Here is a 16,112-nt window from a genome sequence, read left to right on the forward strand (position 1 = left end):
CCCTCTGTCGTATGGCATTTGGGGTCCATCGCAGCTGGTAAGAGTACCCATTTATATCTTGAGTTCCGCTGTTGTTGACTACAGACAAGCCTTACACTGATTATCTCACAATTGGGATTACTCTCACCAGAGGAATATACTATTTAAGATTTTCTGCGGACATTCTTTCTCACACCCCCCACTGGGTTATTTTCAGCATAGCCAATTTATATTGTTTTTTGGTTTCTTTTAAGATGTGTTATTTATTTTCTATTTTTTGTGATTTATTTTCACTTTTTAATAGCGCTACACTATTATTATATTATTCACTTTGAACTTTGTATGTTTGAGTGTTAGCAGCTTGTGTTCTAATTTAGCGCAGTCTTTTTCCCCACCTCCACTGCTATTAGTTACAGACATTATTTTGGTCCAATATTTAATTTTTTTTGCTCCCACATTCTGCACAGCAAATATACAGCCAACTAAATGTTTCTCTAATGAAAGGTTATGAGTTAAGAAATTGTTTTGTTTGTTTATGTACAATTATAACAAAGAAAAATGTGTACATTTGAATCCAGCCACCTTATTGCCTCTATTGAAGGAGGTTGGAGACAAAGAAAAACCACATGTGTTACATTGATGACGTAGGAATCAGCTGCTGTGAGCCCAGTGCAGGACACACTCCCTTAAGACCCAGACATTTCATTTTTTGTAGATTTGATCCCGGTTTTATACTGAGTGTGCAGTTCACCCAGAAGGATACTCTGTATTCAGAGTCATTGGATTCCTTTTCCCCAACTCAAGAAGCAGTGCTCCATGTTTTAGCAAAGCCTGTGAGCTATAAAAAGAATGTATATTTATATAGTAAGGTCGAGATATAGAGAGCTTTTGGTTCCATTTGAAGGGACAGATGTTTGTTTTTATTTCGGCAGGTAAACCAATCAAGCATGCCAAGTTAATTTGATTGGCTGTTTTCAGCCTTCCAGGTTCTTGCTGTGGTAGCCATATTAACTTTAAAACTCACACATGGAAGCAGACCAAGCGACTAAGGATGCTGCATTTACAGCCCCGGACACTTGATGGGTCTGTGCAACTCACAGATTCCACCCTAGTTCTGGCCCAGTATAGCTGGGATTAATAATTCAACTTTAAGGACCCCAGGACGAGAAGAACAAGTGGTCCACAGGGGGCAACTTCTTATGAAACAGAACTTTGGCAAAAGTGATCATTTATGTCTGCCAGCCACTCTTTTCCCTCCAGCTTGACACATGGACCGTGTCATCAGTCACAAGCAGTTATGGCTGCCTTAGTAAATGAGCGTGGGATAGAGCCAGGGTTCTCCACAGTTGTTTTTATAACACACCACTTCTTGTTTTACCTGTTACCAAAGGTGTTACCAAAAGCTGAACATCCCTTCCAGAGATTAGAAAAAGATATATCCAGATGCCCAAGTCAGGATCTTACGAGTATGCAATTTGTCTGTATGGACATGTTTTCTGAATGTCTTGTGGCAAATGCCACTGCAAAGGCCACAGTAAAAAGTGTTATCAGAAGTAGTTTGTAAGTACAGAGTGCAGAATCTACAGAGAGTAACAGAGGAAATAATTCTTATAGGAGAGTCTTTACTAGAAGTTTTGAGGTTTTATTTTTACACCCCCCACTGTCTACAATGTAGCGGAAAAAGTAGAGTAAGAAACTAGAAAACTTTTGCCTGAATGTTTTCTTATATTTGATCAAGCCCCTAAGGGGGATGTTGGACTCTCTCCCTATGGGATTTGGTTTGGGAGTGTGTTACTCACTTGCTTATATTTTGTCTCAGCAGCTGAAGTCTTCCATTCGGATCTCACAGAGAATGTTGCTGATCTTTTAAGGTTTTTGACAAACTCATTTATGTGTTTTCTCCCCAATTCCAGATCCTAAAAGTTTGGAAGGATCTAAAACTAAAGCCAGGTGACTTGTGGATTGTTAAGAGACATTTATATATAAGGAAATGTTTGGAGACTCAATACAGCATCTATTTCATGCACAGTTGTGCAAAACTTGAAGGAAAAGTCACCTGGATCCACACCAGACACTGCAAAAAATGACTTAATTAAAGAAATCTCTGTGTTTGATTTGTTTCCCTCTTGCGTTCACAGTCAAGGGTACTATTTATTCAATTACCTTAATTGTAAGGGATATATATATATGTAATGTGATTTGAAAAGTAGTTTAGCCATGTTGAAGTCATATTTGTCTTTTGTACGTCTTCCATTTTATGTAGAATTGTCTGTGTTTACATATTGATCAAAAGAGAGGAGACTGTAAAGGAAATGTGTAAGTTCTGTATATAATTGTATTCTATTTTGTATGTATTACACACGGCCCTCACTGTGCACACAGCACTAATAATGTTTTCAGTACATGTTTACATTCTTTTGAGTCCTGATTAGAATTAGCCTGCCTATGTAACGCCCCTTGTTACCATAAACGTACAATTGTAATATTAATGTGATACCTATGTAATCTTGTGTATAAAAACCTTCAATTGCATCATAATAAAGCAGAACCGTTATTTGGAAAGATGCGGAATGTATCTTTTGTGTCTGTTCCCTACTGCAGTAGTTATTATTAATTTGGATCCACTAATCAAAATGAGGATAGGAGTTACCTATCTATAATAACTACTGCAGTAGGGAACAGACACAAAAGATACACAAATACAGCCAAGGGTTTGTTTATACTCTCTTTTGATCAATATTTTGATCACTAACCCTACCTGCTATCACCTTTCACCTGGATCCACACCAGACACTGCAAACTGCAAGACTGTAAAGGAAATTTGTAAATTCTCTATATAATTGTGTAGCGGTCACCTACTTTCAAGTAGGTGGGCTTTTTGTGTTTAACTGATAGTGTACAGTTTCAGGTAAATTTAGACAGGCCTGTATTCCTATTTCAGGTCTGTTTGTTTATTTTGGGAACTGGGAGTGTCATTGTAGTGGAGGGTGTGGCCACCTGTGCTTGGACCCAGAGATGCCCCCTCTTGCTTTCAGTAGAAATGGTTCTGGAAGGGAGGTTGGACTTGGGATCTGAGTGGCAGGCAGCTCATGTGTGGAGTTCTGGCCAATCATTAATTTGTTTGGCAGGAGGTGGGACCCCCATATAAGCTGGGGTCACATGCTGTTGGAGAGATCTGGAGAGGGAGAGATCAGAGAGGGAGCCCCCTGCGGGGAGCAAAGCGGAGCTCCCCCCTACGGGGAAGGGGGGAAACCAGGCCACGTGGAGGAGAGGAGTTAGTGACACCACACAGCATGTAGTCGCTGGTGTCACTGGACACCCCCTGTGGGGAGGGGAGCATGCCAGATCGGAGAGAGGGATGAAGGAGCCAGTCAGAAGAAGTAGCAACTAAGCGGAAAACTGGGCGATCGACCGTTTGTGAGTGGCACATGGACTGTTGATCAAGTGAGTGAAAGCCCAAGGGAAGGGGAGGCTGAGGGATGTTGGTACGCAAGTCAGTGAGTCAGGTGAGGATGGCCTGTGACTTTCAACAATGCCCCAGGATTCCAATCAGTCAGGCGGAGGAATTATTCAGAGTAATCTCTTCTTTAGCTCAACTTAGAAGTACTGTACAGATGGGAAGTAGTGGTCAAAAGGCGGCGGTAGAGCTCTGAGCACAAACAGAGATACAGGTTGTTCTAAAAAGGTCTATGGGTGAAGAAGTTATTCTGACTCTTTACTACAACAGCCTATGTATTCTCTAGTAAATCTACCCAAGTCTATATGCAAAGAGTTATTCAGAGTGGCACTTTGCTATTTGCTTTCATTGTTCTCAAAGACCAGACTACTCCCATCTTCCCAAAGAAAGTTATTCAGAGTGATTTTTCATTGTCCGCATTGTTCTAAGTCTTTGCATGAGAAGGCAAAGGAAAGATTATGAAGCAGCAAAAGAGCATCTAAGAAAACCCTTCTCCTATCCCAGTTCATGTTATACAAATAAAAGCAAGAGAAAAGTACAATGTGGACTGTTTCTATTTCTATGGGTTGCGATGGGCTAGGTGGTGAATGTGATTTACGGATAAAACACACAAACTGCAGCTCCTACGGGGGTCGTGCACTACAATTGTATTCTATTTTGTATGTATTGCACACTCCCCTCACTGTGCACACAACACTAATAATGTTTTCATTACATGTTTGCATTCTTTCGAGTCCTGATTAGAATTAGCCTGCCTATGTTACGCCCCTTGTTACCATAAACGTACAATTGTAATATTAATGTGATACCTATGTAATAATCTGTTTAAAAACCTTCAATTGCATCATAATAAAGCAGAACAGTTATTTGGAAAGATGCTGAGCGTATCTTTTGTGTCTGTTCCCTACTGCAATAGTTATTATTAATTTGGAACCACTAATCAATATGAGGATAGGAGTTGCCTGTCTATAAAATGTCCAGGTCAATGAGTGTACAGGGCATGTATATGAGCACCATTCACTATTATTTGTTTATTGTAAGGTGCTGTTTTTCACATTTTATTTATGCATGGGAGCGCCATCTTTACATTATTTATTTTAGAAACAAATACAGCCAAGGGTTTTTTTTTTTTTTATGAAGTATTCCCAAAAAGATACATTTCAGATGGCCAAAACTCTGTTTGGACAGTTATAAGGTTTTAGATGCTGTTGCAAAACCTCTTTGCTTTAGCCAAACATTCCTAAAACAGAACGCACTCTGAACAGAAATTCCCATCCAATGTACAAAAATACGACACACAGAATTTGATCAAGAAGTCAATTTTATTAGCAGATACAATGCATGATTTTGGGATATTAAAATAAGTTTTGATAAACATTGGCACCCCCTTACCAATGACAATTTCCTTAGAAGAATTTGAAGTAAAATAGGAAAACAGGTAGATATGGATAATAACCACAACCACAGATGGCAGAACCCAAGATGTCCATTTTTCAAATGCATACAGAAAACCGTATATCTAGTGGTAGTCACTGGAGTGACGGGACGGAATGTTGAAGGCGTTTTGTAGCTTCTCCAAGCCACTTCTTAAGTTCTAGGAAATCATATGAGCATTTATATTCACACCTTTGGATACTTTATTATATTGTTTTGTAATCATTATTACTTTTTTTTATAGACAAAAAGATGTAAAAAAAAACATGCATTCTTTTTTCTCTTTAGACCAGCAATAGATTTCCTTTTTTTTAAAAGGACTTTTACTGTAAATAAAAAAAAAAATACATTTTTTTTCTGTAATTATTTCAAATTACACAAACATTATATTTCCGTCACAAAACATTTCAAAGTTGGAAATTTAGAAGAGGCCGTTTTTAAAATGTGTTGTGCATTTTCTTGTCAATGGAAGAAATAACAAATGAAATCAAAAATGTAAAAAGAAAAAAAAAAAAAAAAAAAGATAGTTATGGAAAAAAAGCAAATAAAAAATCTGCAGAAAAGCTAAGGGGAGAAGGGGGTATTTAATTAGGGTTGATTAGGAATAACTAAGGATTAATAACAGCTTACATGGGATTACATTTTATGTAAAAAAAAAATAATGTAAAAGGTTTCATGTGAATACTTCCATACTGGAGGAGTTTTTTAGGTGCTTTGCGGACACTTTTAACCCTTTATTTGGCCACTAGCGGGGGTTAAAAGTGCCCGCTAGTGGCCAAAAAGCACTGCTAAAAAGCGGTAAATCACTGCTAAAACTAGCGGCTCTTTACGGCTAATGCCCTCCCCTGCCCCAGTGTGAAAGTTGCCTTAAAGTAGTTGTAAACCTCTGAAACAAAAACCACCTGGTGTGATTCCTGTCTGCTTTCTCCTCCCTCTGCTATCTGCACAAGTCACTTCTGACAAGTTATGCCAACACCACAGAAACCCGGGGGATGGCCCGGCCCTCTTCCAGGGCACAGAAGATGATTGAAACCTGCAGATGTGCTTATTTCCCTATCAGACTGTATAGAGAGGGGTTGTGCCAATTCCCTCCCCTCAAGTCTCAGATTACACTCAGCTTCCTGCTTTATGCTGTGCAGTGTGTGACATCAGATTATCACCCCTTATCTGCCAGAGATCAGAAATAGCCTTTGATTTGAGTGTTTTAGAAGTCTGTGGAGGAGAGAGTGCTTCAAATAAATAGGTACAACTTATGTAGGAGAATTTGTTTCATCTCTGTATCACCTGAGGCCAGTCACTTCACTGGATATATGAAGGGTTTACAACCACTTTAAGTGATGTAATACTGATGGAAGATCACGCGTTTGATCTACATATGAACGATAGTAATAGTAGATACAATTAAAAAGAGGGAGGGGAAGCCGCAGAACAGGGAGAAGAGCTGGGTGTAAGACATACATCCTGAAAACTTTGTTGAATTTTTTAGGACGTATTTCTTATGTTCAATATCCTCAAATGGCCATGAGGGAACAATGGAGGGTGCTATTGCTGACCTCATTTTCAGAATGACTTGTGTTAGTTTGTGGATGTAAACCCTCACATATATCCAGTGAACAGCCTCAGATGATACACAGAAATGAAACAAATCTTCCTACATAAGTTTTACATGTATATCTGCTGTCTTCGGCTTTATACATTCTTTAGAAAGTACAGTATTATGCCGCGTATACATGGCTGGACTTGCGAACAGTCTAAACTCCGCCGGCATTTCCGACGGAGAGATTTAGAACATGTTCTATATCTGAGTCCATCGGAAATGCCGACAGAAAAAGTCCGATGAGGCATACACAGGGTCGGAATGTTCCGACCGAAAGCTCCCACTGGACTTTTTCTATCGGGAAGTCCGGCCGTGTGTACGCGGCATTAGAGATTTTTCTTCCTGTTTCAGCAGTGGGAGGGGAGTCTGGGCATACACTGTGTGTGAGCTGATTGGAGGAAAGGCACAGACCCCCCTCCACATATTCAGAAGAACGTAGATACTTGCAGAGCTGTGCTGTGAATAGACAAGCTCTCTGTTTATCTGTCTCTAAGTTCCCTCCCTGATACAAATTTTCCAGCTGCTTTTATCTCCTGTGTCGGAGAGCTTGTCAGAAGTTATCATGCTGATAAAAGAGGAATGGAGCAGCAGAAATACACAGGGCTTAGGGCTTTGGAGAGAGAGATAAGTAAACCCTACAGATATATGTGCCTAGGTCAGATTTCATGAATTGAGTTTACATCCATTATGGTCGTCTATAAAACATTTCAGACCTCGTCATATTTTATTCAAGTTGCCAGCATTTTCATTCGTCCTCGCCTGTTTTGTCTATGACATCCCCTTCTTGTTACACCTCTGCACACATCGTTTTATTTGGTCTAGGATCTGCTTCAGGCTGCTCTCCACATTTTTCTTAGCGATGCCTAGCAGGCGGTCGATCTTGGGGCCATCATACAAATGAACATATGTATCATACTCTATGATTAACTCCTTTATTTTTTCAGCATCTGAAAGAAATGTGCATTAGATTGTATCATTAAATAATAACAAGAAAAAGTCTACATTTCTGAGCTTTAGTTCAGTTCATGTCTGTGCTGAAAGTTTAAAGGAACCCCCCACCTCATTTATGAAAATATAGAGCTTGTCTTCCTTCCCATATCCCCCAGTGTGCATATGGAAAGGAATATCTGTTTAAAAAGGAATGTATTGCCGGTTTGTTCATGTTTTTACGTGAAATGATGTGAATGTCATGTAATTATATATCTAACCAGAAGGTGGAGCGTTTTGGTTTGTTTTCACAAGTTTTCCTTTTACTATTTGATCTTTTGCTGTAAAAAGCCTGTTTACAGAGATCAGTAGCTTAAAACATAGCTAAAGGTAAAGCTTTTATTTAAATAAAAAAGTAATTTTTTTTTGTTTTTTTTTTACCATTGGATTCATTGCTCAAAGGAGGTCTGAGGTATTTAGGCGGCATTGGAAAGGCGCAGTAGATGGTTCTGATGCCACATTTTCAGAGGGTCTTCTTTTCATTCAGGGCGAATGTGATACACTGGCAACCCAGAGAGACGCTTGCAGATGATGTATGGCTGGGGTCGCCAGCAATCGGCCAACTTGTTTTTCCCAGGCACTCCCAAGTTCCTCAGCAACACACACAATCTCCAGGTTGAAGGTCCTGCATTTTTACTTTCAGGTAAAAATTCTTTTTGTTCCTCTGCTCTCAAGTAGTAGCATTCTTTATTGCTTTCTCATAAGCTAATTTTAGGTTTTTCTGCAGTCTGTCAACATATCTCTTATAGGAAGCTAGGGAAGTCTGGTCTGTGGACGTTCCAAAAACCAAGTCAACTGGAAGTCGGGCCTTTCTGCCAAGCATTAGTCTGTAGGGAGATTACCTGGTGGCATCATTTGTTGTGCTATTGTATGCATGGACGATGGCTGCAATGTGATTGCCCAAGTGCTGTTTCTTCTCAGACAGTAAAGTTCCTAGCATGTTCAGTAAAGTTGAACCTCTTATGCCGCGTACACACGGTCGGACTTTCCAGCATACTTGGTCCGGCGGACCAGAGTGTGCCGGACAATCCGCCTGTGTGTAGGCTCCGGCGGACTTTTCCGGCGGACTTTTTCCCAAAAGCCCGTCGGACCTAGATTTGAAACATGTTTTAAATCTTTCCGTCGGACTCAGTTTAGGGCGGAAAGTCCGCTCGTCTGTGTGCTGGTCCGACGGAAAGGCCGCTCATGTGTATGCTGGTCCAACGGACCAGATACGACGCGAGGGCAGGGTATTGCATTTCACGCTCGCTGCAATAGGAAAAACACATTTTCCTATTGCGGCGAGCGCGGGGTATACCAGGCCCTTAGGTCTGGTATGGATTATAAAGGGAACCCCCCTACGCCAAAAAAACAGCGTGGGGTCCCCCCTAAAATCCATACCAGACCCCGATCCGAGCACGCAGCCTGGCTGGGCAAGAAAGGGGGTGGGGACGAGCGGGCGCCCCCTCCTGAACCGTACCAGGCCGCATGCCCTCAACATGGGGGGTGGGTGCTTTGGGGGAGGGGGGGCCCTGCAGGGCCCCCCCACCCCAAAGCACCTTGTCCCCATGTTGATGAGGACAAGGGCCTCTTCCCGACAACCCTGGCCGTTGGCTGTCGGGGTCTGTGGGCGGAGGGCTTATCGGAATCCGGGAGCCCCCTTTAATAAGGGGGCCCCCAGATCCCGGCCCCCCACCCTATGTGAACGAGTATGGGGTACATGGTACCCCTACCCATTCACCTACGGAAAAAGCGTAAATAATAAAACACTACACAGGTTTTTAAAATATTTTATTAAACAGCTCGGGGGGATATTCCTCCGGCTTCGGGGGTCTTCTTCCGGCTTCGGGGGTCCCTCCAGTTCATCTTCTCCCGGCGTCTGGTTGGTTCTTCTCCGCTCTCTTCTCCCGGTGTTCCAGCTCTTCGGCCGGCTCCTCCGCTGTCTTCAGGTAGCTCTCTTGCCAGCAGAGGTCCGGACTTCTGGGCTTCTTGTCTTCTCTTCTCTTCTCCAGATGTTGACACGACGCTCTCTCTGGCTGGACTGCTCTCCGAGGGCTGCGTTGTGACTTATATAGGCGGAGACCCCGCCCCCTTTTGATGTCACAGTCCCTGGGCATGCTGGGACTGTGACGTTTTAGGGGGCGTGGTCACTGGGTGATGTTGACTACGCCCCCTAAAACGTCACAGTCCCAGCATGCCCAGGGACTGTGACATCAAAAGGGGGTGGGGTCTCTGCCTATATAAGTCACAACGCAGCCCTCGGAGAGCAGTCCAGCCGGAGAGAGCTTCGTGTCAACATCTGGAGAAGAGAAGAGAAGACAAGAAGCCAAGAAGCCCAAAAGACAAGAAGCCCAGAAGTCCGGACCTCTGCTGGCAAGAGAGCTACCTGAAGACAGCGGAGGAGCCAGCCGAAGAACTGGAACACCGGGAGAAGAGAGCGGAGAAGAACCAACCGGATGCCGGGAGAAGATGAACCGGAGGGACCCCCGAAGCCGGAGGAAGATCCCCCGCCGGAACTGTTTAATAAAATATTTTAAAAACCTGTGTAGTGTTTTATTATTTACACTTTTTACCTAGGTGAATGGGTAGGGGTACCATGTACCCCATACTCATTCACATAGGGTGGGGGCCGGGATCTGGGGGCCCCTTTATTAAAGGGGGCTCCCGGATTCCGATAAGCCCCCCGCCCGCAGACCCCGACAACCAACGGCCAGGGTTGTCGGGAAGAGGCCCTTGTCCTCATCAACATGGGGACAAGGTGCTTTGGGGGGGGCCCCGCAGGGCCCCCCTCCCCCAAAGCACCCACTCCCCATGTTGAGGGCATGCGGCCTGGTACAGTTCAGGAGGGGGGGGGCGCTCGCTCATCCCCACCCCCTTTCCTGACCGGCCAGGCTGCGTGCTCGGATAGGGTCTGGTATGGATTTTAGGGGGGACTCCAGGCGTAGGGGTTTCCCTTTATAATCCATACCAGACCTAAGGGCCTGTTATGACCCGCGACGGGGCTCGCAAGGTGTCAATTGCGCCGATAAAAGCAGCAAGATTGACTTCCTTTTCTAGTCCTGTCGCACCTGAGTCACGTTCAAAATGAACAGACTTGTCCGTGTGTGGGCAAGTCCGTTCGATCTGAAAGTCCGCCGTAACTCCGGCGAAAGTCCGTCGGAAAGACGGGTGGACTTAGCCCGCCGCAAAGTCCGGTTGTGTGTGGGCAAGTCCATCCGTTTTAAAGTCCGGCGCACCTGGCGGACAAAGTCCGTCAGAAAGTGTGCTGGACCAAGTATGCCGGAAAGTCCGACCGTGTGTACGCGGCATTAGGCTGAGGGTCTCCCTGTGGGTGATATAAAGAGGTGCTGGATTTTTTTATGCCCAGCAGCTGGCATAGCTGGTGCACAAGTTTGCTCTCAAAGTCTCTGCTGAATATATTCATGTAGGCAGGCAATAGTACACAAAAAACTTCTCCACTACGATTGTCACCACTGTGGTGGCTTGTTGGTCCCTGGTGGGATAAGCTTGAGCGTAATTTGTAAAATAGTCAGTCACCACCAAGACGTTGCTTCTCCCACCAGTGTCAGGTTCCAGGCACAGAAACTCAAAGTAAACTAGTGTCATGTACTTGGTCAGAGGCTGAAATACTGAGAGGGCATCCCTTGCGCTAAGTGCAGAATGCCCCTGAAGGTGGTAACAGGGAGTGCTATGCTCAGAGAAGCATTGGCTGCCAGCTGCAAAAGGCTGATGGGATGTCCGCTGGATTGCGGCTGATGAGCAGGGTACACTGCTGGGCAGGAGTCCCTGAGGAGTAACACGTGAGACCTGGCAGATGGGAGAGCCAGGAGCAGAGTTAGGAGCCAGGCCAGAAGTCATGCACAGAAGGTCATCCAAGTGAAAGGCAGCAAGCAGAGTCAGGATTCAGCCGGGGTCATACACTGGTAATCAGGCAGAAGTGGAGTCAGAAGAGCAAGCCAGGGGTCATACATGGATCAGCAGGCAGAAACTGAGTCACAGGAACAAGCCAATGGTCAAAGCCAGGAATGCAGACAATACAGGTCAAAAGGTAACAGGAAATCCAATAATATCAGGAACACAGGAACTCACAGGGGAAGTTGAAGATCATCCAGCAACTAATGGCTCATGCCAGTGGCTTTAAATAAGCCACTGGGTGCCAAGATCTGTCACGCAGCACATGAGTTCTCCCGTCCAATCTTGCATGTGCACGCATTGGTGAATTGCCAAATTTCTATGTGCCAATCTTCGGTTTTTGCTGGGCATTTGCAGGTGTGCTAATCCTTCTACGAACTGTTCTCTGACAACTAGCTTCATAGACCCTTGACTTTGTAAATATCCCATGGGTGCAGCTTTGACAGGAAAGGTCTTCCTTTGGATGCACGGTAAACAGGAGTGACAGTAGCTTTCTTCTTCAGTCCTCATATTAGGCCAATAGAACCTATCTCTGACTAATCTAAAAGTAATTTCTGGGCCTAAGTGGCCATGTTCAACGTGGTGTGCAGCCAGCAGTCTGTTGGTGTTGGTGCCACTTTTGTTCAGAGTCCTCAGAGGGGCCCCTTTTGTACAACAGTCCATCTTTCATTTGCAGCCGATTCCATTCCAGAGCACTATTTAAGTCTATAATAGTACTCTTCAGCAGTAGACTAGGGCTCTGTTTGGTCAATGCTTCCAAAGTCAACTGACACATCAAATCCTCAGTCAGATCTTTCTTTAGATACTTCTTGGACAGCTGAGGAAGCTCTTCACTTCTCACTTTAGTCAAGTCACAGTAACACTTTGGCATCCTGGAGGCAGTGGCTCCTATAGATTTGGCTCCAACAGCTCCTTTGATTCTATGGGCAATGCCATGTCACAGAGCTTGCACTTCTTCTGAGGTCACATAGGTCAAGTCCTCAGACTCGGACTGATCTGTGGGGCCTCCATGACAGAGCATCAGCATATGTTTCCTGACGCAATACAAATAATCTCTCAATTTGTCTACTACAGCTAGGGATGAGCTTCGTGTTCGAGTCGAACCCATGTTCGACTCGAACATCGTCTGTTCGCCCGTTCACCGAATTGCGAACGATATGGGCCATTCGCGCCAAATTCGTGTGGCGCGTCACGGCCCATAATTCACTGCGGCATCGCAGTGCATTGCTGGCTGATGATTGGCCAAGCATGCTTGGCCAATCACAGCGCCGTCTGAACAGAGAGCCGTAATTGGCCAAAGCCAAGGAGGCTTTGGCCAATTATGGCTCAGGGGATTTAGTACACGCCCCACACTATATAAGGCCGCCTGCATGGCGGCCCTGTGTAGTGTGTGTTCCGGCGTTCATTGAGAGAGAAAGAGAGACAGACAGTGACATTTGATTTGAGTTAGATAGATTAGGCAGAACAGTCAGTCAGTTTAGCTGCACTTACAGTGTATTGTGTATATATATGCATCCCAGGTGTTGCATATATATATATATATATATATATATATATATATATATATATATATATATATATATATACACTGTATTCAGTTTAGCTAGATCCGTTCCTGTTATCTTCCTACTGATAGGCAGGCTTGTCTTGTTACAGCATTTACAGCTACCTGAAGAAAATTGCTGGTCTTCTTTTGATCCTATTAGTACCACAGTCAGGCAGCTAGACTATTTACAGTTAGTGCAGTGCGTCCTGCTCACAGTGTTCAGCTAAAACTACAAGTTGGTGTAGTGAGACCTCTGCACAGTGTTCATCTCAAGCTACAAGTTAGTGCAGTGCGTCCTGCTCATAGTGTTCAGCTAAAACTACAAGTTAGTGCTGTGCGTCCTGCTCACAGTGTTCAGCTAAAACTACAAGTTAGTGCAGTGCATCCTGCTCACAGTGTTCAGCTAAAAATACAAGTTAGTGCTGTGCGTCCAGCTTACAGTGTTCAGCTAAACCTACAAGTTGGTGTAGTGAGACCTCTGCACAGTGTTCATCTAAAGCTACAAGTTAGTGCAGTGCGTTCTGCTCACAGTGTTCAGCTAAAACTACAAGTTAGTGTGGTGCGTCCACCTCACAGTGTTCAGCTAAACCTACAAGTTATTTTTTGCGAGCTCTGCACAGTGTTCACCTAAAGCTACCTGTAGAAGGTTGGTGGTGTTTTCTTGATCCTATCACTACCGCAGGCAGCTAAAAAAGCTACAAGTTAGTTTTTTGCGAGCTCTGCACAGTGTTCAGCTAAAGCTACCTGTAGAAGGTTGGTGGTGTTCTCATACTACAGGCAGGCAGTTGATTTTGCTAGCTGCAGTATCAGTATATATATATATATATATATATATATATATATATATATATATATATATATATATCCCAGCTTAGTGCAGCTACAGGCCATTAGGATGTCTGGAAGGCCAAGAAGGAGAGGCAGACAGTCACAAGCCAATAAGAGAGGGCAAGCAGGCTCTGTGTCTAGTGCTGGTCGTGGAGACGGTGCATCCTCATCAGCACGTGGGCGTGGGACACGCTTGGCCTTTTTTTCGTCAGCTGGCCGTGTTGAGCCGCGACATGCGGAAGACTTGGTCGAGTGGATGACCAAGCCGTCCTCATCCTCCTCATCCTCTCTCACCCATGCCCAGGGTACTTTGTCTGGCAAAGCAGCGGCCTCTTCCCTCGGCTCAATGTCATCAGTGACTCCTTCCCTAGCCCCACCATGTCCTCCTGAGGAGTCCCTCGAACTGTTTGACCACAGTGTTGGGTACATGCTCCAGGAGGATGCCCAGCGTTTGGAAGGCTCTGATGATGATACTGAGCTCGATGAAGGCAGTAACATGAGCACGGACAGAGGGGGTGCCCAAGAAGGACAGCAATCTGGCAGTCATGCTCCCCCTGCTGCAGCATACTGCCAGGTTTGCTCCAGTGATGAGGAGTGAGGGGATGATGAGGTCACTGACTCATCGTGGGTGCCTGATAGGAGAGGGGAGGAGGAGGAGGAGGCGGCACATCACCAACGAGGCAGGATGCCCTCCAGGGGCCAGCCTAAGGGCAGCACATTGACTGCATCACACCCCAAAGCTCCACATGTGCAGGGCGCTGCAGTCTCTGCGCGTTATTCAAAAAGTTATTTGGTGTGGGCCTTTTTTGAGACGAGTGCATCAGATCGCACCGCTGCTATTTGCAACATATGTCTCAAGCGTATCTCGCGTGGCCAAAACATCTCCCGCTTGGGTACCACATGCTTGACCAGACATATGTTGACCTGCCATGCAGTTCGTTGGCAAGCGTATCTAAAAGACCCACACCAAAGAACAAAGGGGACCTCTCCTTGCTCCTCATCAGCTGAGATTTCCAACCCCACTATACCTTCAGTCCTCTCTGAGACCTGCACTGAGAGGAATGAAGTTGTAGAATTAGGTGTGTCACAGCCAAGTACTTGTGGGCAATCTATTTTTGGTACACCGACGTCAGATTGTACCAGGCAAATTTCCCGAATGCTAGCTTGGCAAAATTGCTAGCACTTCAACTGCTGCCTTTTCAGTTGGTAGACTCTGCCCCCTTCCGTGAGTTTGTGGAATGTGCGGTTCCTCAGTGGCAGGTACCCAAACGCCACTTTTTCTCACGGAAGGCGATTCCGGCTCTCTACCGGCATGTGGAAGGCAATGTCCATGCCTCGCTGGACAGGGCGGTCAGCGGTAAGGTGCATATTACCGCTGACTCATGGTCCAGCAGGCATGGACAGGGATGTTACCTAAGTTTCACGACGCATTGGGTGACTCTGCTGGCAGCTGGGAAGGATGCAGGACAAGGTGCAGTAGTGTTGGAGGTTGTTCCACCACCACGCCTCCAAAATGCTAATGATTGTGACACACCTCTCTCCTCTACCCCCTCCTCCTCTTCTTCCTCCATGGCCTCTTCCTGTGCTTTGTCCTCAGAACCAGCGGTGCACCGTAGCCGTTCAAGGGGCTACACAAGTACGCAGGCCAAAAGATGCCATGCAGTGCTTGAGCTGGTGTGCTTGGGGGACAGGAGCCACACTGGGGCAGAGGTTCTGTCAGCTCTGCAGGGGCAGGTTCAGAGGTGATTGACGCCACGCCAACTTAAGGCAGGAATGGTGGTTTGCGACAATGGCACCAACCTCCTCTCTGCCCTCTGACAGGGACAAATGACCCATGTGCCCTGTTTGGCTCACGTCCTTAACTTGGTGGTGCAGCGGTTCTTGGGCAGGTACCCGGACTTACAGGATGTCCTGAGGCAGGCCAGGAAAGTCTGTGTGCATTTCCGCCGGTCATATAATGCCAGTGCTCGGCTGACGGACCTCCAAAAGGAGTTTAACCTGCCCAAGAACCGCCTAATCTGTGACATGCCCACCAGGTGGAACTCAACGTTGGCCATGCTGCAGCGGCTGCACACGCAGCAGAGGGCCATCAATGAGTACCTGTGCGACTATGGCACCAGGACAGGGTCAGGGGAGCTTGTTTTTTTTTTCCCCATGCCAGTGGGCCATGATTAGGGATGCATGCACTGTCCTGTCACCATTTGAGGAGGCCACGAGGATGGTGAGCAGTGACAGTGCATGCATCAGTGACACTGTCCCCCTTGTCCACCTGTTGGAGCACACGCTGCGTGGAATAATGGACAGGGCACTTGAGGCAGAACAGAGGCAGGAAGAGGAGGACTTCCTTAGCTCTCAAGGCCCCCTTTATCCAGACAGTGTTCCTGCGTGCCCGC

The 16,112-nt window shown here is 45.5% G+C and overlaps 1 protein-coding gene across 1 annotated transcript in view; it reads right to left on the bottom strand.

Moving 5' to 3' along the window:
- Positions 1-4,741: 4,741 nt before the first annotated feature.
- The window catches only part of LOC141123548 (cytosolic phospholipase A2 gamma-like), a 201,096-nt gene continuing 189,725 nt past the window's right edge, over positions 4,742-16,112 (bottom strand). Inside the window, exon 15 of the mRNA XM_073612062.1 lies at positions 4,742-7,414. Coding sequence (XP_073468163.1) covers positions 7,236-7,414 — 179 coding nt within the window. The 3' untranslated portion in view covers positions 4,742-7,235. The remainder of the gene's footprint in view (positions 7,415-16,112) is intronic.

The sequence above is a fragment of the Aquarana catesbeiana genome, linkage group LG01 (assembly GCF_042186555.1).
Source record: "Aquarana catesbeiana isolate 2022-GZ linkage group LG01, ASM4218655v1, whole genome shotgun sequence".
In the NCBI taxonomy this organism is placed as follows: Eukaryota; Metazoa; Chordata; class Amphibia; order Anura; family Ranidae; genus Aquarana; species Aquarana catesbeiana.